Source organism: Eriocheir sinensis, chromosome 2 (assembly GCF_024679095.1).
Source record: "Eriocheir sinensis breed Jianghai 21 chromosome 2, ASM2467909v1, whole genome shotgun sequence".
Classification (NCBI taxonomy): domain Eukaryota; kingdom Metazoa; phylum Arthropoda; class Malacostraca; order Decapoda; family Varunidae; genus Eriocheir; species Eriocheir sinensis.
This window is the reverse complement of record NC_066510.1, coordinates 2442357-2464328: the sequence shown is the minus strand read 5'-3', so window position 1 is coordinate 2464328 and position 21972 is coordinate 2442357. Positions and strand designations below refer to the sequence as shown.

Here is a 21972-nt window from a genome sequence, read left to right as displayed (position 1 = left end):
TGTGTGTTCGTTTTGGTTTACGAGGCTCTTGGTTTGTGAGCAAAACTCGGAAATGAATTAAACTCGTACACCGAGCTATGACTGTACTCACTGCATATTTGTGTATTGAACTCTGCATGTGTGCTACGTCTCTTATTAAAAAAAATTCCTGTAAGTGAAGTGAAAACCTATGAAATCTTTACCTTTGTGGCACAGGGTCAAAATGTTTATAGTCATACCTTGATCTACGAGCTTAATTTGTTCCGGAATTTCTCTCGGAAACCAAAATGCTCAGAAACTAAAAACTGTAGTGCTGAAAACATGAAGCTCACATACTAGAACAGAAACATAAGCAGACACGAGTGCGCGGGTGTTACCTTGGCGAGTGTGCAATGCAGAATGAGACCCCACTCCCACTGTTTCCCACTCTGAGCGGTTGCGTCTTGTGGCAAACGAAAGGAACCCACACTCGCACTTCCACTTGTACAAACGGGATGCTCGTACGCCAAGTCATCGCTCGTAAACCAAGGCATTTTAAGTTTTTTGGGGGGACTCGTAAATCAAACCACTCGTAAAGTAAGGCGTAAAGTAAACCGAGGTATTACTTCACCTACTTCCAACATCTTGCACCAGCCTTGGCATTTATACTTTATTTATCATTTTGAAAGGCCCCAGTAGTGTTTGCATCAACCCACCTCCCGACACAACACTCAGCAACACTCCTGGAAATGGTGGCAGTGCTGGCAATGTGGTCCTGGGGGCTGCGGACGGATTTATTTATTTATTTATTTATTTATCTTTTTTTTTTTTTTGTGTGTGTGTGTGTGTGTGTGTGTGTGAGAGTGTGTGGTCATGGGAATTACTCGTCATTATGTCGTAGTTTTCTCAGCTTTTTCATTTCTGCCCAATTTTTGCTGCCAGAACAAGCTCACAAATCACTATACCTTGCTTTACTGTAATTCCTCTTTTCTCCCTATGGTTCTCTAATCCAATCTCTTCACATCATTCGTCAATTTCTATTTGTAATACTTCACAGTCACTTTTTCCCAGTGGGCACTCGTGTTGCACTTCATTTGATCAGTCTTTTCCTTTAGTGAAAATTATGTCCAATCTTGCTGGTTCATCCTCTCCTCTAAATCTTGCCTCTTCCCTTACCCACGGTGTCATGAGGTTATCTGTGGCTGATTTAAATACTTTTTTATGTGTATTTACCTATTTGTATTTAGCTATTTGTAGTCTAGTTAAGCTCTAATAGTCCCGTCTCCATATCTACATTGATCCAGCCTTTCCTTCATCTGATGGACACTGCTCGCCTCCACCACCTCTTCCCGCAAGCTGTTCCAGGTGTTAACACTTCTATGTGGAAAACTATACTTTTTCAAGTCACTCAAACAGGTTCCTTTATTAAGATTTTTCCATGTCCTCTCAGCCCCTGCATTCTTGCAGTAGAGAAGAGATCATCTCTATCCACCTCATCAAACTTATTTACCAACTTATACAGTGTGATCAGATCTCCTCTCTCCCTTCTTTGTTCCAGTGTCGTCAAGTCCATCTCCTTCAATTTGTCTTCATACGTCATATTCAAGAGTTCTGGGACCATTTTAGTTGCAATTTTCTGTATTCTTTACAACTTTCTGATATCCTTCTTTTTGTGAGGTGACCGTACAACAGCAGCATATTCAAGTTTTGGTCTGATCAGTGTTGTTATTATTTTCTTCATCATTTCCTTGTCCATATAATGGAATGATACCCTTATATTTTGCATCATCCTGTAGGTTTGTCCAAATAACTTGTTTATATGTTTTTCTGGGGATAGTGTGTCTTGCATCGTTACTCCTAAGTCTTTTTCTTCATGTACCACCTTTAAGTTTTCTTCTCCCATCCTGTATGTTTTTCTCAGTCTTTTTTTACTTTTCCCCATTTCCATAACATGGCATTTGTTTGCATTAAATTCCATCTCCCATAACTGGCTCCATCTATACACTCTGTCCAGGTCTTTTTGCAGCTCCTCACAGTCTTCATCCATCTTCACTTTTCTTATTAACTTTGCATCGTCTCCAAAAAGACTCGTGTGTGTGTGTGTGTGTGTGTGTGTGTGTGTGTGTGTGTGTGTGTGTGTTCATATAAAGTCCTGTAATTTATCACATTTTGTCTCATGATAATAATTCCTTTAATTGTCATTTTCACACACAACTTTATTTGGTTAAAACATTCCATCATTGTTTAGTTTGGAAAATGAATGCATGGCCACTCTTCTTACCCTTTGAATTTTGTATACCTTAACCTCCTGACTGTGAATTTCCTACCAGAAGACATCACTTAGCAACAGGAAAGGAACAAAAAGTGGCTGCTACAATTCAATGAAGAAAAATGTAAAGTCCTGCACCTTGGGAGGGGATATCCAACATACCAATGCCACATGGGAAACACTCCACTATCCCCCACAGGCAGAGAAAGACCTGGGAGTGTATGTTACCAGGCTACCAGTGAAGGGATAGCCAGCACACCAATACCACATGGGAAACACTCCACTATCCACCACAGAGGCAGAGAAAGACCTGGGAGTGTATGTTACCAGGCTACCAGTGAAGGGATACCCAGCACACCAATACCACATGGGAAACACTCCACTATCCACCACAGAGGCAGAGAAAGACCTGGGAGTGTATGTTACCAGGCTACCAGTGAAGGGATATCCAGCACACCAATACCACATGGGAAACACTCCACTATCCACCACAGAGGCAGAGAAAGACCTGGGAGTGTATGTTACCAGGCTACCAGTGAAGGGATACCCAGCACACCAATACCACATGGGAAACACTCCACTATCCACCACAGAGGCAAAGACCTGGGAGTATGTTACCAGGCTACCAGTAAGGGCAAAATCCGTGCCAATCGCAGCGGACGGGTTAACATCCACTCACTGTTACAGCTTACACAGACTATCTCAGTGCCAGAAGCCAAGCATTGAGATTCACCGCACAACTTAATATTTGCCTCCTATGCTGTGGTAAAAGTGCTAGAGGTGCTAATCATGCAGCTGGCAGCGACAAACATCATCTACCACGCTCCCTCCAGTAGTGGTTGACAGCATGGCCTTGAACGTTACAGCCTTGTGGTTGTGTGCATTTCTGCTGGATTACACAGTGGCGGGGAACATACAGTTGGCAAAATGAACTTAACCCGGTAGCAGCGATGGGCCAAATTTGTGGCTTTACCGTGTGGCAGCGATGGGCCAAATTTGTGGCTTTACCGTGTGGCAGCGATGGGCCAAATTTGTGGCTTTACCGTGTGGCAGCGATGGGCCCAATTTGTGGCTTTACCATGTGGCAGCGATGGGCCCAATTTGTGGCTTTACCGTGTGGCAGCGACAGGCCAAATTTGTGCCATGATGTTAAACCCCCAAAATAGATGATTCATAATCTGATCACAAATGCTTTGATATGTACAATGAAATGGTTTGTGTGAGGGGTGAGTTTTTTCTCATTTTTTCTCGCTTGGAGGGACCATTAAGAAACATGATCCCCGCTGCTACCGGGTTAAAAGGACTGAAGCTCATAACAGTGCAAGACCTGATCAGCCAGTTTAACCCATCCGCTGCGATTGGCACGGAATTCACCTTCACTAGTAGCCTGGTAAAATATGCTCCCAGGTCTTTCTCTGCCTCTGCGGTGGATAGTGGAGTGTTTCCCATGTGGTATTGGTATGCTGGATATTCCCTCCCAAGGTGCTGGACCTCGCATTTTGCTTCATTGAATTGTAGCAGCCACTTTTTGTTCCACTCCTCTAGCTTGGTGATGTCTTCTTGTTGGAAATCCACAGTCAAGGGGTTAATGTGCATGTGTTGTTTGTTAGCGGGCTTCACAAGTTAAAAAGCATATACAGTAAAACCCCGATTATCCGAAATGGAAGGGGGGAAGCCTCTTTCGGATAATCCGCTTTCGGATAATCGGGGTTTTACTGTACTGGTAAGTGTGATGAATCTAAACTCAACATTTACTACAGGACAAACTCGCCTTCATCCCGGACCGCCCAAAAGACAAGAAATTTTCTGACCCGGCTGAATTCGTGCGTAATGTCATGGGATCGAGTGCGGGCGCCGGCAGCGGAGAATTCCACGTGTACCGCCACATACGCCGAAGGGAGTACGCTCGCCAAGAATTTCTGCAGAACTGCAAAGAGAAGGTACGTGGCATCAGACTTGTATCTCAGTGTTGTGTCATATCAAAGAGGTCATTGGAGACTTGGAAAGTGCTATTAATGCCTCTCAGCAGTAACATCTCACCAGGGGCGGATCCAGAAAATCAATTTGGGGGCCAGATGGAAAAATTACATAAGTTAGCAACAGCCTCAAAAGAGTAAATACCAATGGATAGTGATGGCGGCTCTTTGCCTAAAATCAGCAGCTCCCGAGCAATCAACGTATATGTGACAAATGATTTTTTCTTGTATATATATATATATATATATATATATATATATATATATATATATATATATATATATATATATATATATATATATATATATATATATATATATATGAAGTGCAATCAATATTTAAGCTGGCAAGCAATAACAAGAAACAATTCAAATTGTACATCCGACCAGTGGAAAGGCAGATTTGAACAGGTAGAAATCATCCCCATACGAGCATTCGAAGAAAACTAAACGTTTATTTCGATATGTAAGCAGCAAGGGTGATCATAATACAGGTCATATATAAATTACAAACCTAACCTTTACAAAAAAGAGTTAATATGTAAAATTAGACACAGCTGAAGATAAAAAGGAATTCTTATAGGGCTTCTTTTACATGGGATTGAGGTAACACCTTTGCAAAGATTGGCTGATGTAAAGAAATATATTTACAAATTCCCAAGTATTCAACAAGTGCCTCACTAAGCAAAGAGTAGTCGGCGGTTTTTTTTCAACGAATTTGCTCATCACTCTCGACTGAAATGGGGATAACATAGTGGACACAGAAGAGGGCAAGTCCGTTCAGGCGCTCTTGGCCGGCGGTACTCCTCAGATAGGTTTTCAGCCTGTTCAATGCTGAGAAAGACCTCTTGGCTTCCGCGTTGGAGACTGGAAGCGTCAACAGAGTTTTCAAGAGAATGGCGAGATTGGGGAACATGCTGGTGCTGGCGTGTGCCTGGGCTTCTTTGATAGTTTGGAAGACCGGAACAGATAATGCCCAGCGCTCCGCTTCCGCCTTCATGAGTGTCAGGGAGTCGATGTCGAGCTTGTAGAGCTTCGCCGCTTGAAGCACAGCCGCAACATCTGTTTCGGGGCCTTTAAGGAGTTGCTTGAGCTGAAGTGCGACAGGCACTGTGTCGTTGCCGAACCGACTCTTCAACTCAGCCAAGACGTGGTCCATGAACGGAATGTACACCGCCCGGCGGTAGTACTCCTCAGCATTCTCGCCCGGAACATTTGATCGCTGGGCCTGTCGTCCACAGAGTCGTGGCACAGGGATGGTGCCATGCGATGATCCCATTGTCGACCAAAAGCTCTTCCGCTTTCATGAACACGTCGTGCAATGATTCTCCGCATCTGCTCTGAACTTGGCAAAAATGGTCTCGATGCCACGAATCGTGGCATAGGCTGACACCAGCAGGTCGCCATCTTTTTTATGAAGAGTTCGGCTCGGCTCGAGAGTATGCGCCAATATACACTCCACTACAACCAGTCCAACGAGAAAGCGGGGAACACGTATGGCGATGAGAAGGAGCCCAGTGGTGGCGTCAAGTTCTTACTCGAGAAATTCAACGAAACCCAGCACTGCGTCATGCCTCTCAATCCACCTGGTGGGTCACAGGGGAACAAGCTTTTCGCGCTTGGCCGAGGTAAGCTTGACAACCTCTGTGAAGCTGAGAGAGAGCATATACGAAGAATGAACGAAGTTGTACACCTCAGTCAGTGTTTGAAGAGCGATCTTCACTTCCTTGACGTCACACGCCTTCATCAGTACTAGATTCTGCCGGTGGTTAAAGCAGTGGATTGGCTTGGCCAGGGTGTACTTCTTCATGAGTACTGCGGCACACCCTTTGAATTTTCCCATCATGGCACTTGCTCCATCGAAACCAAGTCCCCTGCACTTGGCCATGTCCAATCCAAGGTCTTCAATGGTGCGCAAAAGGAGCCAGGCTAAACCTTTACCGGTGAGGTCTTGGGCGTGCACAAAGGCAAGGAAATCTTCCCTTATTTCCTCTTCTAAGTGCCAAATGATGATAGTGGCCTGCACTAAAACTCACTTTCTGCTTGCATGTGAGGAATGAGGTCACAAAGATTTTTTCCTAGGCCTTTAAATCTTGCTCTATAATATTCAATATAATATTCCTTAACTTAAGCCCCAAATACACAGCCGAATTTTGGCTCACGAATGTGCGCGAATATGCAAGTCATCCTGTGTCGCGAACAGTTCGGCATCTTTCTTGCCTGTTCTTGACTGTTCGGGGACATGTCTGCGTCCACCACGCGACTTTTGACAGTTGGTCACGACCGCCACGAAAGTTTCATGTTGCATGAAAAATTCGCGGCCGTTCGCCGAATGTGCACGAATGCAAAATGGACGCCGAATTGTCGCCGAAATGTCGCCGACATGTCGCAGACAATTCGGCGTCTGATTCGCGGTGTTCGGCGAATTGTCAATGAATTTTGACCGTTGAAATTTAAATTTTATTGGTAAATTTGTCGCCGACATGTCGCCGACTATTTGGGGACATGTCGCCGAATGGCCAAGACTATTCGGGGACATGTCTCTGAATATTCGGCGAATTAATCACGACACGGCAAACGGGTCACGGTGGGAGGTGTACACGGGGGTCGGTCTGTCTGTCTATCTATCTATCTATCTATCTTTATGTATTATCTTTCTATCTATCTATCTATATATCTATCTATCTATATCTATCTATCTGTCTATCTATCTCATATATATAAATATATATATATATATATATATATATATATATATATATATATATATATATATATATATATATATATATATATATATATATATATATATATATAATAGTACACAGAAAATATAAAAACAAGAATCATGAATGTATTAGATAGGTATGGAACTAACATTTTCATTTATTTCATAATAAATTTACTATTTATTACTTTATTTATTTCTTAATATCATTATTCTGCCATTATATAACCTTTGTTTCATTTTCAGTTATTTAGATTTCTTTCTTTCAGTTACTGGTTTGTTTATTAATATTACGTAAACATTCATTCATTCTAAAATATTTGTAGGAGAGCAAAACAAAAACAAGCCACATTTATACATTGTATTACACATACTATCATACATATTACCACACATATTACCACACATGGTATTTACTCGCCCACAGTTCTGTCCTGCCAGGCCACTGCTCCCCGGGTGTTGTAGTGGTCCATGAGGTAGGCGCGGATTCCCGAGCTTTTTTATGCCACATGGGCATCAGATGATCACCTGTCAGAAATCTTGGCACTGTCGGAGAATTGTCCCGACATGTCGCCGACACTTCGGGGACATGCGAAGACAATTCGGAGACTTGTCGCCAGTTATTCCGCGACAAAAAAAAACGTTAAAATTTCAGATTTTGAGCTCGACGACATGGACGCCGAATAGTCGGCGACATGTCTCCGAACTGTCCCTGAATTGTCTTGAGCATTCGCCGACATGTCGCCGACATGTTGCTGAATGGTCACGAACTGTAAGAATCTTGGTCATGTTGGCGAACCGGTCGCCAAATTTTTTCATGAACTGATTCGGCATCAAGTTCGTGGCCAAAATTTGGCAGTGTATTTGGGGCTTAAAATACTGAAAATAAATAAAGAAAATCCTGAGTTCTCCAGAAATGCAACAGAAAGGTACCAATTTTCGTTTTGACTCTCAGAAAGTGGACATTTTATCAGATGGGAGGGTCGTCCGACACCCCCGGCCCCTCCCCCCCCTGGGTACGGCGCACTACGGCCCTGTACGAGTATATAGATTGTTAGATGAGTGCCGGGCCCATAAGAGCGCGGGGCCCTGGGCACGTGCCCGTTGTGCCCTGGCCCTGCAGGAGTGAAAAATTACATCAGACACCGAAAAAAATCAAATCTTGCCTAAGCATCCCGTCCACCTCCACATAGTAAAGCCCAAGGAACCGATAGAGGAAGATTTTTTTTAAAGTTTGGAGACAACGTCCAGAGGTATCTAGTGGCGGCCGGCTTTGCTCCCCAGCTCTGTAGCTTTTTAGGGGTATCTTAAATATATTTTATGTTTGCTCAATTCATGGGTATTGCAAATATTTTAGTTATCCTAATATTTTTTGGGGGGCCCGGGCCATCTGGCTCTCCACCCCTGTATCCGTGCCTGCATATGCCTACAACCAATGACACATTCCGTATCATAGTTGTAGCACATTATAAGCGAGTCAGTTCTGTACCCACTATCCACATACACTTGAGATTTTCTGGGGGAGGCGGAGATTTTGGGGGGGGCCCGGGCTCCCTGGGCCCCCCCCTGTATCCGCCCCTGCATCTCACACCTAACAGTTAACCTCTTCACTCTGAGGTCTCACTTGAGGGCTTGGTGAGATGCGCAGGGCCTGGGTGCAGGATGTTCACACGTTGAAGCTAATCAAATGCCAATGTTTTAATGAGAAAAATCATTCATGATTATTGTATTGCATATCATTTGAAATTATATTTATTTTTCTATATTTTATTGGTATATACGTGTGTGTAAATATATATACAGTCATACCTAAATTTTTTTTTTTTTTTTTTTAAATGCCAACCCTGAGTGTTATTGAATTTGGAAAGAGTGGAATGAGAGTAGAGGGACATTATAAGTTGGGTGAGGATAAGTTAGACAAGAAGACAGAAGAAAAAGACCTTGGAGTGATGATCACAGAGAACTTGTCTCCAGAAAGACATGTGAATAAAATATCAGCTGAGACACAACCTGCTGAGGGACATCACAGCAGCGTGCTGATTCCTTGATGAGGACATGGTAAGGAAATTAATTGTGACCTTGATACGCCATAGACTAGAATATGCATCAGTGGCTTGGTCGCTATCTCTTAAGCCTTTCATTGCTAGACGCTCACAATGAGACTATCCCCTCAGGCACAGTCAGGCAGCCCAATGGGGGGTCTCTTTTAACCTCTGTATCTCCAAAACTATTCATCACAGCTAAAAACCAAAAACACCATTGGAAAGAGGAGGCCCAGATCAACTGGAGTTGGTTATGTATGCCTCTCTTGCGAATGTACATGCACGTTCAGGGAGTGTTGAATGTTAACACTTACGTCGGTGCGTACGGGATGACCAGCCATATTGAGGGAACTGCGGACATTTTTTCTTCAGATTCTGGCAAGGGAGTATTGCCAACTGCAATATTTACAACTATTTGGTCAAAGAATCAGTCGGTGATAGGTGAAGCTATGCAAAAATGCCGCTATATTGGGCAAGAACATCCACCAGTTACTCGTCCGTAGATTTGCCGCGCTGGGCTGATATGATTTTCCACCAAATTTAGTGAAGAATCCACTCAATTGGCAATCCTGTGTTGTGAGAATTAGTGTTGGAACACTCTCATATGTGGGAGATTTGAGTGCGGGTGGAGGTCGCAGCGGGCATTTAGCGCCACCAGCAAATACGCCTAACGCTCGCTGCAAGCATTTAGTAATGAAAGGGTTAAGAAACATGTTTGAAAACTGGAGAGGATACAGAGAGCGGCAACAAAAATGGCACCTAGTCTGAGCGACCTGTCTTATGGAGAAAGATTGCTGAGGCCGAACTTCCCTACATTGGAAATTAGAAGAGAAAGAGGAGATTTAATAGTGGTGTATAGGGTGATGAATGGTCTAGAGGAATTGGATAGAGATGACCTTTTGATAAGAGAAGAGAGAAACTTTAGAGGAAATGGAAAACCGTTGAGAAAAGGAATTTGTAGAAGAGACATCAAGAAGAACAGCTTCCCGCAGAGATGTGTGGGGGTCTGGAATGGGCTGGAGAGGTAAGTGGTGCAGGCTAAGTCAAAAACCGCATTTAAAGCCAAATGAGACGGAAGTACACTACCCTTTCGAGTTTCGCGATCCCCGAGTTTCGCGGTCAGTCCTAAATTCTTACCAACCTGAGTTTCGCGCTGCTTTGACACATACGGGTCACGTCTACTTACCATCGGCATCACGCACGCTACCTTTAAAGGTACACTCAACCCTCGCCGGACTACGGACTAAAGGCTTGTCCGGAATCTTGAATGGAATGCAATGGATGAAAATGTCCGGGTCCCTTGCCGGATTTTCTTTTATATATATGTATAAAAACACAACCCACCCCGGACTACACCTCGCATAGCTGTCCTATATCAAGGAAGAGAAGAGGTGTATCATGTATTAACGTAGCACGTACAACACTGGCTGACTGCATGCGGCTTGTGTACTAGACAGGTATGTCCGCCAGCATCCCGCTGCTGCCCTCTAGTGCCCGATTTGCGAACTTTGTCTGTAGTTTGTAGTTTGAACTTGACTTTTTTTTTTTTTTTTTACCCCACGGACTCTTGTCCGGCAAATCCGAAATCCGGCAAATGGAGGTCCGGCAAATCGAGGGTTGAGTGTAGTATCACACTGGACGTTTTACTCCAAACATTGTGGCTATGGCAAGAGAGAGAGAGAGAACGGCTCGTTTTGATCCCGCAGTTGAAGGCGGCTGCCTTACGATTGGCTGACAGTTCTGAAAACACGCTCATAATTCGCTGGGAGTCCGATAACGTCATTGCTGACCTTCGCGCTATCAGCAGCTTCACTGCCTCAAGGCGGTGTCACAATGGCCGTTTTCATCCAACCGTTGGGGCTACGGGCAGTGCCCGTAGCCCCAACCAACGTAACGGATAACCGGGAATGAGTTCACGGTTATCCATAAGCTGGTGTCACACAGGGCTTTTTTCTTCCAACCGCGTTGGCGGCAGCTTGGGCAACCGGCAACTCCAGCTTTTCCAGGTGTGCGTCACACACGGCCAAGGTCGGTTGCCCGTATCCACATCCACAAAGTAAACAAAGCACTTGCCCTGTATCAACATGGCGTCGTCTGGTAAAGTAAGGGCTGCCGCGGCTTGTGCTGCCATTACCCAAGTTGTGGACTTGTTGCTGCAGTTAAATGGCAGGAAGAAGCTGTTGTGGGTGTGGCGTGTCTGTGGGTCCTCCGTGCCAGTTCTCATTGTCACCACTGCGTGTGTGCGGCCAACCCACCCATCTTGACTCAACCACATAAACACACACACACACACACACACACACACACACACACACACACACACACATGCACACACCAGACTCATTAGGAACCATTGGAGATGTTTCTGACAAACTGAAACGACTTCACCATTTCTTGCGTGTGTTAGAACGTATTTGGTGAGTGTCTCACATGAACCAAACCTTCTAGCTCCTGGCAAGAAGAGAGCAGTCGTCTTTAACACTGCTCTCTTCTTGCCACTGGGTATGTTTGGTTTGTATGAACCACTCACCAGATAAGTTCTCACACACTTTAGCAAATAGCAAAGCCATTTTTGTTTGTGAGAAACATCTGCCATGGTTCATGATGAGTCTGGTGTGTGTGTGTGTGTGTGTGTGTGTGTTTCTTGTTACTTGATCGGAGTCAAGATGGGTGGGTTGGCCGCTCATGCGCAGTGGTTACAATGAGAACTGGCACGGAGGAGCCACAGACACGCCACACCCACAACTGTTTCTTCCTGCCATTTAACTGCAGCAACAAGTCCACAACTTGGGTAATGGCAGCACAAGCCGCGGCAGCCCTTACTTTAGCGGACGACGCCATGTGATACAGGGCAAGTGCTTTGTTTACGTTGTGGATGTGGATACGGGCAACTGACCTTGGCCGTGTGTGACGCACACCTGGAAAAGTTGGATTTGCCGGTTGCCCAAGCTGCCGCCAACGCGGTGGGAAGAAAAGGGTTCAGTGTGACACCAGGTTAAGGACAACCGACAACTCACTCCCGGATGGGTGCACGGGCGTTGCCAGTAGCCACAACGGTTTGAAGAAAACGGCCAGTGTGACACTGCCTTAAGGGGCGCATAGTCATAGAAAGCATATGAAGTTTCATATTTTTGGCTGTAAATTTTACACAATAAAGCAGACCATAATCCAACATCTCTGGCAAAGTTTGTGCCCTAGTTGACCAAAAACTTTTTTTTTTTTTTTTTTTTTTTTTTTTGACCGAATTTGAGTTCTAAATAACTTTTGTTTATGGGTTTTCAGCTTTTTTGTTCATTGGACAATGTAAAGTAACCTCAGTGCTAACATTCTGACAACATGTGTTGGCAGTGTTTTGTTTCATGTATATAATAATATTTTTTTATTACGTAACCAAACACATATTGCTGTTTCGGTGTAAAATATATATAAAAAATATTCTATGGCGCCTAGAAGAGTTTTGTCATGATTTTTTTTTTATTTTTTTATTTTATTTTTTTTTTTTGTTGTTACCATTCCGTATCTTGGCATCTGATGGCCGGACGAAGGCTTCGACCAAGGTTCCAGGTGATGGGGGGCCTTGGCCCCTTCTGGCTTTGATCATGGCGGGTAGTGGAGGCGCTCATTTACTTCTGGCATTCATGCTGAACCGGAACTTCTTCTCGCCATTGGCTTGGACGGCTTTAGAGTCGTCCTGCTGATGGGTGGTCCCAGACAGCATGTGTGTTTAAGCCCCACTCGTGACTGAAAAAAAAAATCCGGTGGTAGCGTGAGGATTTGAACCCCATCACGCCATCACATAATGTGGGTCCAGTACGCTATCACTGGCCAGGAAATATAGTCTTACCATTACCCTATTGAATGAACTTATCCAATTGGAAATGTCTTTTATAGGCTATCAGAATTTTAACCAAAAATGCCAATAACTTACATTTCGAGAAATCATCTTTTTTACATTTCGTTGCCATAATATGTTTGATATGCTAGTTCTGCAGTGTATTTTTTATTCAACAGGTATTTCTGAGTCATGGTACCTGGCCCCTCCTTTTCAAAGGATATTATACACTCGGTGGTGTGGGTATCATGGGGCACCACCCCGCTCATTGTAGCCATGATTTTACTCAGAAGCCTCCAGGCTTATAATGTTTTCCTGCTGCCTTGCTGGCTTGTTTTCTTGTCTTTTTCTTCTTCCTCTTCTCGTTCTTGGTTCTGCTTGCCCTCTTTTCCTTCCACTCAAGAGAATCTATGAAGTTGGAGGACCTCTTGAACCCAAGCGAGGTCAGGAGGTTGGCTTCACTGTGCCCAAAGTTACGCTCCAGGATTGTGACCTGGGACACAAAGACAGTCCTATGTAGGCCACAGAATTTGTCTTTTGAAGCCTTCCTCCAGACCTTTCCGTGTAGGCTCTCATTTCTGTTCTGTGTCCTCCCCTTCAGGCACTTCTCCAGCAGCTCTGGTCTTGTGAGGTCACGGTACACCGTCCTGATGAGGCTGAGGCTGTCGTATGATACGTGGGACAAGTAAATCCTCTTGTCAGTGTGTGGTGCTGGTCTCTCCCCTTGTGCCAGGCTTCTCTGCACCCAGCACCATGAGGATTGACTCTCGGGGCACAGACCATGTTCTTCATTTTTGGTGGCAGTGTGGTGATAATAGCTGGCCACTATCGCTGACCTCTTGCTGCCAACAGCCTCATGCTTGTCTCTGACAGCCTTTGTGTAGTATGAGGAGGACTTGTCAATAAGTTCGTCTGTCAGCTGCTTTGCAGCTACATATATAAAAAAAAAACTGCCTTAAAATCATATAAATATAAATAAACACATAACACCTTGGTTCTAGAGCGCGGTCGTGCGCCATTCCAGGCCTGAGATAGTGTCAAATAATGACTAATTTCCAGTGGAAACAGGCATCGTACCGCTAAGATATTTTAAAACAGTTTCCCATGAAGATAGACCAAAGTAGAAATGCAAAAAACAGAAAATTGAATTTTAGGGGGATATTTCCTATTCTTGGCTCAAACACACCCCTTAAGGCAGCGAGGCCGCTGACCGGGTGAGCGCCGGCAATGACGTCATTGGACTCCCAGCGAATCACAAGTGTTTTCAGAGCTCAGCCAATCGTAAGGCTTTATCTGTGGCTTTAAAACGACCCGTTCTCTCTTCCTGTTTTCTTCCTTTTTCCAAGGTACGTTTTTGAGATAACAAGGGAGTAAAGGAGGAAAAAAATTAAGCTCTGGGGGGCAGCATGAGCCAATTATAATGGCACCACTATGATGGGCTCGGGGCCGACCATCAGGCCCAGATGTATAGTCTACCGGTGTCATAGCCCACATTAAAAAAAAAAAAAAAAAAAAAAAAAAACACGGGTCGGAACAGACAAGCGCTTTTCAGTGTTTTCAACACCTCGAGCTTCGCGATCCTCGAGTTTAGCGCTGTGCCTTCGGAACGAAGCGAGCGCGAAACTCGAGAGGGTACTGTAGTTGGAAAGACGGGACAGCACGAGCATAACTACGTTCCTGTAAATCACAACTAGGTAAATACACACACACACACACACACACACACACACACACACACACACACACACACACACACACACACACACACCTAGATTGAAGAAAGAAATTAGAAAATTGGAAAGAATACAAAGAGCAGCGACTACATTACCGGAAACTGAGAGAACATACTTATGACTTCCCTTCCCTTTCCTCCATTTTTCTCCACAAATCTATTTCTTTATCACAACTAATGTAAGGAAATACAGTTCTGCAGACACACGTCATCTACGAATACAGTAATCCCTCATCTATCGATGGGGTTAGGTTCCAGAACCCCTGCGATAGGCGAAAATTCACGAAGTAGCGACTATATTTTTTTTTATTATTTATATATATTTTAAGGCTTTATAAACCCTCGCCACACTCTTACAAATCTTTCCCACACTCCTGTTGACCTTTCCCACACTCTTATAAACACTTCCTACGACGCTTCATTGTTACGATGCTGTCCCAATAAAGGATACTATAATTTTTGTTTTGACTTTCGACATTTGCCTCGTAAATACGAACTTCGCGCAGGAATTAGTTTGTTGAGCGTGGCGGAAGAATACTCAGAGAAAGGACAATATGAGTGTAGCTCACTTCTTTTCTTTCACAATTAGGTAAATACGGAAGGGTAAAGGGAGGAGAGGGACAGAGTGAGTCATGAAGAAAACACCGATAGAGGATGTAAGAAGGGAGAACAGGGAACAGTGGTGCAGGGAACAGGGAGAGATAAAGAGCATGAACACAAGGAGAAGGGTGTGGGAGGGAGGGAGGGACAGTGGGGAGAGTCATGACAGGTCCTGAGGGAGAGTCATGACAGGTCCTGAGGGAGAGTCATGACAGGTCCTGAGGGAGAGTCATGACAGGTCCTGAGGGAGAGTCATGACAGGTCCTGAGGGAGAGTCATAACAGGTCCTGAGGGAGAGTCATGACAGGTCCTGAGGGAGAGTCATAACAGGTCCTGAGGGAGAGTCATAACAGGTCCTGAGGGAGAGTCATGACAGGTCCTGAGGGAGAGTCATGACAGGTCCTGAGGGAGTCATGACAGGTCCTGAGGGAGAGTCATGTCAGGTCCTGAGGGAGAGTCATGACAGGTCCTGAGGGAGAGTCATGTCAGGTCCTGAGGGAGAGTCATGACAGGTCCTGAGGGAGAGTCAGGTGAGGTCCTGAGGGAGAGTCAGGTGAGGTCCTGAGGGAGAGTTAGGTCAGGTCCTGAGGGAGAGTCAGGTGAGGTCCTGAGGGAGAGTCATGACAGGTCCTGAGGGAGAGTCAGGTGAGGTCCTGAGGGAGAGTCAGGTGAGGTCCTGAGGGAGAGTTAGGTGAGGTCCTGAGGGAGAGTCAGGTGAGGTCCTGAGGGAGAGTCAGGTGAGGTCCTGAGGGAGAGTTAGGTCAGGTCCTGAGGGAGAGTCAGGTGAGGTCCTGAGGGAGAGTTAGGTCAGGTCCTGAGGGAGAGTCAGGTGAGGTCCTGAGGGAGAGTCAGGTGAGGTCCTGAGGGAGAGTCATGACAGGTCCTGAGGGAGAGTCAGGTGAGGTCCTGAGGGAGAGTCAGGTGAGGTCCTGAGGGAGAGTCATGACAGGTCCTGAGGGAGAGTCAGGTGAGGTCCTGAGGGAGAGTCATGACAGGTCCTGAGGGAGAGTCAGGTGAGGTCCTGAGGGAGAGTCATGACAGGTCCTGAGGGAGAGTCATGACAGGTCCTGAGGGAGAGTCAGGTGAGGTCCTGAGGGAGAGTCATGACAGGTCCTGAGGGAGAGTCATGACAGGTCCTGAGGGAGAGTCAGGTGAGGTCCTGAGGGAGAGTCATGACAGGTCCTGAGGGAGAGTCATGACAGGTCCTGAGGGAGAGTCAGGTGAGGTCCTGAGGGAGAGTCATGACAGGTCCTGAGGGAGAGTCAGGTGAGGTCCTGAGGGAGAGTCATGACAGGTCCTGAGGGAGAGTCAGGTCAGGGCTTCAGTCAGGACATGACCTGACTCTCACTTCTGCCCCTCCCTCCCCACACCCTTCCCATTTCACCTTTGTGTGTGTGTGTGTGTGTGTGTGTGTGTGTGTGTGTGTTCGTATTATCTAATGGGGAAGGAGAAAGGGAGGAAGAGTGACAGAGTGAGAGATAAGACTAAATATAAGAGGGTGTGAGAAAGGAGGAAACAAGGGAAATGAGTGGAGGAAATGGGGCAGGAAAAGAAGAGAGAGGTAGGGAGGGTCAGGTAAAGGTGAGGAAAGAGGGGGAGAGAAAGGGTGTGAGTGGGAGGGAAAGAGATTAAAAGAGAGGTAGGGAGGGTCAGGTAATTTATGTTTCTTTATGTGCACCATTTAATTTTGCATGTTTTTATATATAATACATGATGATTATGTTGAGTTATGGCTGAAAACTTGTTATAATCAGAAGCGACGTTTGAAATTTGGGGCGCGCGGCCAGCCCGGATACGACACAGGGCGCTGTTTTCACCCGGCCGTAGTGAAAGGGTTAACCATTCAGACAGCCAAAAACAGAACAAATGGCGTTCCATATTATAGGGCGAGGGTGGCAAGTTGGCAACCCTAGTCTCAGTTTACGTTTTAAAACTCATAGAGATAATATCTGCACTTGTGTCCGATTGCACTTGTGCTTTGTTGTGCGATCTTAGTGTTTTCAGCAGTACAGTGTGCGTTCTTTTTGCTTTAATAATGTCCCCCATAAAGATGGTTAAAAGGGATGGAGCTACAAAGAAGAAAACGGGAATGGCGGATGCTATGCTTACAACAGGAATGGGGTGCAAGCCTTGGCGGCTTGTAAGCTCTCCTGGACATGACTGACTCCTGTTCACCCTCCATCTCGGACAGTACGTTGGGTTAGCTTCGTGTTGGTGGCTGAACGTAGTTCCAGTGTCTTGAGACATAGACTTCACAACTAGTTGACGGGAAATCTCTTCAGTCTTGGCGCGCTGGCTTCGCGTAAGGGGCCGATTGTTATGGCGACTTTCACTGCGACAACTCAAACACACTCTGCGTTCTTACTCCGAATTTAAGTGGAAACAGGACGAAATCTTCAAGTTTTAGTGCATACAAGCAGGCAGGAGTGTCTCTAGAGTGATTTGGTCGAGGATTCAAGGTAACTTATATAAAATAGCACCATGCGTGCACTTTGAAAACGTTGTGTAAAAAATGGCAAATTTGCGTAACTTTAGGTTGAAATCTTTACGTAAAATGAATGATAACTGTAGGATAGTGAAGTCCACAGTTTTACGTATTAGGAAACAAGAAATGTACGTTTAGTTAGTGCCTACATGGCAACTCAGCTCAGTTCGTCAGCCTAACTCGCTTTAGGCACGCAGTCAGCTGGGCACTTCCTCTGTAAAGGATTATCGCTGTCCTGCCTCTGTTTACTCTCCAAGTAAAGGACCTACAGTTATTCATCGTCTCTGTACCCTTCCCCACAACTGCAAGGATCCAGAGGACGATACAAGAAGACACAGAAGGCAGTGGATCGAGGTGGAAGTGACGGAGGAGACACAAGATATGAGGACGCTTGACCAGCCGGACCCGCCGACGGACGAGTTGCTCCTCGCCCATGGTCGGCAACTACGCTGCTACCTGGCCAGGAAGGTCCAGGCCAACTCCTCTGTGGCTGAGTGCTGCAAGCAGGAGCTTGCCCAGCAGGAGGAGATGAAGATTACCGTGGAGCTCGAGAGGGCGACCCGCCTCTGTGATGTTCGACGCCTGGTCGAGCTGGTCGACAGGGGAGAGCTGGAGACGGCTGGGCGGTCCTGAAGCGGCCATCTCTCCCAATGGCCCACATGGCGTCCTTCGGGATGTCGCTGTGGGACTCCCTGATGCAGGGAGGACAAGAAGGAGCGCAGGTTGAGGTTCCTCTCCCTGCCATGCGCCACAGGGACGGGTTCAGGCACCTCCTGGAGTTCCTGGCGGCCTCAGACCCGACCTTGCAGGGTACAGGTGCCAGGAGGGGCACAACCTGGCCAACACCATCTTGCCGCACATCAGCAGGTCCCTCTTCAACTGTTTCGGTGCTAATTTCTCCAAGGACGTGACCTCAGAAGCGAGGACGAACAAGGCCTTGAAGCAGCCGACCGGCAGGAAGAGGAGCAGTATCGAGGAGGGCAGGAAGGAGACGAGGAACAGGGACGTGTACAAGTCCAGGAAACTGACCGGGGCCCATGTCATAGGCCAAAAGGCTAAAGTGATTGTTCAGGACGAGGGCCAGATAGTCGGCAAGGCGTGCTGCGGCAATAGTGACATCGGAATTCAACCAAAATAAGTTGTGATTGTATATAGAAAATGAATATTTTGCTTTTGTTGAGTAAAATTAAGAAGTTTCTGCATGATTTCCTCTATTATTAAGTTGCTAATGTGAAAATTAAGTGATTTATTAGATGTTAAAAACTTACGTAAAAAATTGCACTAAATAAAAAAAAAAATAAGTAGCTATTTCGGGCAAAAACTTATAAGATATGCTAAATATTGCTATTGATTCTGAAAATATAAGTGATTATCTCTGCATTTGGTGATGTTTGTATCTAGCGTAAAATCTGAGGATTTTATAGCCTTTTAAGTTTTGTTATACTTATATAAAAAACAATTAATCGGGATTTTATTAGGGAACGACTTTGAATTTTTTGATACCGCTGCTCATGGAGACTCATATATGCCTAAGGGAGGTGCCTGTTTTAGTTTCAGGTCGCTAGCTGCTTTGGTTTTGAAAATATTTAAATTTTAAATTTTTGAAAATCGGCCCCCTGCGAATCGGCCCCGCGCCCCGTTTCCCGTCAAGAGATTGTGAAGTCTATGCTTGAGAATAGGGAAACTGCAGCTGCTAAACCCCGGTGTGTGGCCTACACCTCGAGCGTAGCGTCAGCGGCTGCGGGAGTCTCCATAACAACCATAACACATTGATTTGTGTTTCATATTATTTATTATTGCCATTAATTAGTAAAATTACATTAATTCTGGATAAAATAACATGTTAAAATGATTTTTATATAAATATTTTTTGAGATATGGGACGCATTAATGGGATATGCATTAATTTAAAAAGGGAAATTCATTTTGGTTTACGAGATTTTTGGTTAGCTAGCAAAATTCCACAATGAATTAAACTCGTAAACCAAAGTATGTCAGTATATACATAGAGCTTGGGACCCACTAGGACTGGAAAAGCCGGCACTTTCTGACTGCCATCCAGGCTGAAAAAATAGTTCTACTCTGCTGCTGTGGGTCTCAAAATCTTCCACTGACCCATCAAAACTATTAACCCCTAGAGGGCGGTGGAGCTGTATATAGACGGTCCCAAATTCAGTCAGTCAGTTTTGTATGGCAGAAATATAACATTTCCAGACTGTGGCAGAATCTGTATAGAGACGATAGTTGAAACATATGTTATGCTGTGTAACTATATTTATGCTACGGTCCTAGGGTCAGCAATGACAATATATATAGACCATTTATTTTGTGGGGAGCTACTCTTCAAATACTGCCACCATCTCAGGGTTAATATCACTAATAGGAGCCAAGATTAGACAAACTTAGTAACAGCAAGGTAGGTGGAACAGCTGGCAAACAGTCATCCGCTATGGAGGTAGTGCTGTAGTATTGGTTGCAGAGAGAGAAAGGGAGCCCAACAGCCCTGATCTCCTAATTGTGATCAAATCTCAATCCCACCCTCATCTCCAATAAAGTAACTGCAGGGATTGCCCTACAACTACTTATTAACCTGTCCGCTGCAATTGTCAGGGAATTGGCTTTCACTGGCAGCCTGGTAACATATACTCCCAAGTCTTTCTCTGCCTCTGTGGTGGATAGTGGAGTGTTTCCCATGTGGTATTGGTGTGCTGGATATCCCCTCCCAAGGTCCATGATTTTACATTTTTCCTTTACATTTTTCTTCATTGAACTGCAGCAGCCACTTGTTGCTCCATTCCTGTAGCTTGGTGACGTCTTCTTGTAGGATATCTAGTCAAGGGGTTAAGGGCTGACAGTATTACGACTAATCTCTAAGGGTTGACTCTCTTCTTTAACACATCATTTCTTCTTCCAGGATGATCAGGACGTAGCGTACCACAGGAGGCTGGAGGAGAACAGGAGGGCCGTGGAGGAGAAGGCGGCCAAGAACAGAGCAAAGAGGCAAAGACAGAAGGAACGACAGAAAGCGAAGAGGCAAAAAAAATCAAAGAACTCCAGTAAAGCTCCAGAGAGTTCACCTTCCGAGAGCAGCGAGGAGGAGGAAGAGGAGGAAGAGGAACGTAAGGGAAGTGAAGGGGAGAAAAACAAAGAGACCGAGACCAAGGGGAGAGGAAACAAGCTGACAGAGGAGCAAACTGAACCCGAGAGAATGGTGACGCAGAGTAAAAGTGCTTCTGGAGACTGACAATAAACTGGTTAACGGAAAGAAAAATATCGACACTTCTTCCCACCCGTCACCCTTCCTCACCCTAACTTCCCTCCCCTGCCAGTTCACCCCACCCACCCCTGTCACCCTTCCTCACCCTAACTTCCCTCCCCTGCCAGTTCACTCCACCCACCCCTGTCACCCTTCCTCTAACTTCCTCCCTGCCAGTTCTGCCAGTTCACCCTACCCACCCCTGTCACCCTTCCTCACCCTAACTTCCCTCCCCTGCCAGTTCACCCCACCCACCCCTGTCACCCTTCCTCACCCTAACTTCCCTCCCCTGCCAGTTCACCCCACCCACCCCTGTCACCCTTCCTCACCCTAACTTCCCTCCCCTGCCAGTTCACCCCTCCCACCCCTGTCACCCTTCCTCACCCTAACTTCCCTACCCTGCCAGTTCACTCCACCCACCCCTGTCACCCTTCCTCACCCTAACTTCCCTCCCCTACCAGTTCACTCCACCCACCCCTGTCACCCTTCCTCACCCCTTCCCTCCCCCACCAGTTCACCCACCCCACCCTGTCACCCTTCCTCACCCTAACTTCCCTCCCCTGCCAGTTCACCCACCCACCCCTGTCACCCTTCCTCACCCCTAACTTCCTCCCCTGCCAGTTCACCCCACCCACCCTGTCACCCTTCCTCACCCTAACTTCCCTCCCCTGCCAGTTCACCTCACCCACCCCTGTCACCCTTCCTCACCCTCCCTCTCTCTCCTCTCCCCAAACAGTTCATCTCAGGATATGGTGAAGTATATTTTGATCCAGCACCCACTTGAGCACTTTATTTTTTCAGTCAGAACACTTGGGAAAGACACTCACCATTCCCTGCTCTCAAGTGCTCGCCAGCCACTCCATTCATGTACATGTAGAAATAAATCTGTTCCTCCAGCTAGCTTATCGTAGCCTCCAAGGGGTCAACTTTAACTCATCCGCTGCGATTGGCATGGATTTTGCCTTCACTGGTGGCCTGGTAACATATAGTCCCGGGTCTTTCTCTGCCTCTGTGGTGGATAGTGGCATGTTTCCCATGTGGTATTGGTGTGCTGGATTTCCCCTCCCAAGGTGCAGGACTTTATATTTTTCTTC

At 45.8% G+C, this 21972-nt stretch overlaps 1 protein-coding gene across 1 annotated transcript in view; it reads left to right on the top strand.

Moving 5' to 3' along the window:
• Positions 1 to 20893, top strand: part of LOC126998544 (PRKR-interacting protein 1 homolog) — a 43039-nt gene extending 22146 nt beyond the window's left edge. Inside the window, exons 2-3 of the mRNA XM_050860331.1 lie at positions 3988 to 4167; positions 20537 to 20893. Of these exons, the coding sequence (XP_050716288.1) occupies positions 3988 to 4167; positions 20537 to 20866 (510 nt within the window). The 3' untranslated portion in view covers positions 20867 to 20893. The remainder of the gene's footprint in view (positions 1 to 3987; positions 4168 to 20536) is intronic.
• The last annotated feature ends 1079 nt before the right edge of the window (positions 20894 to 21972 follow it).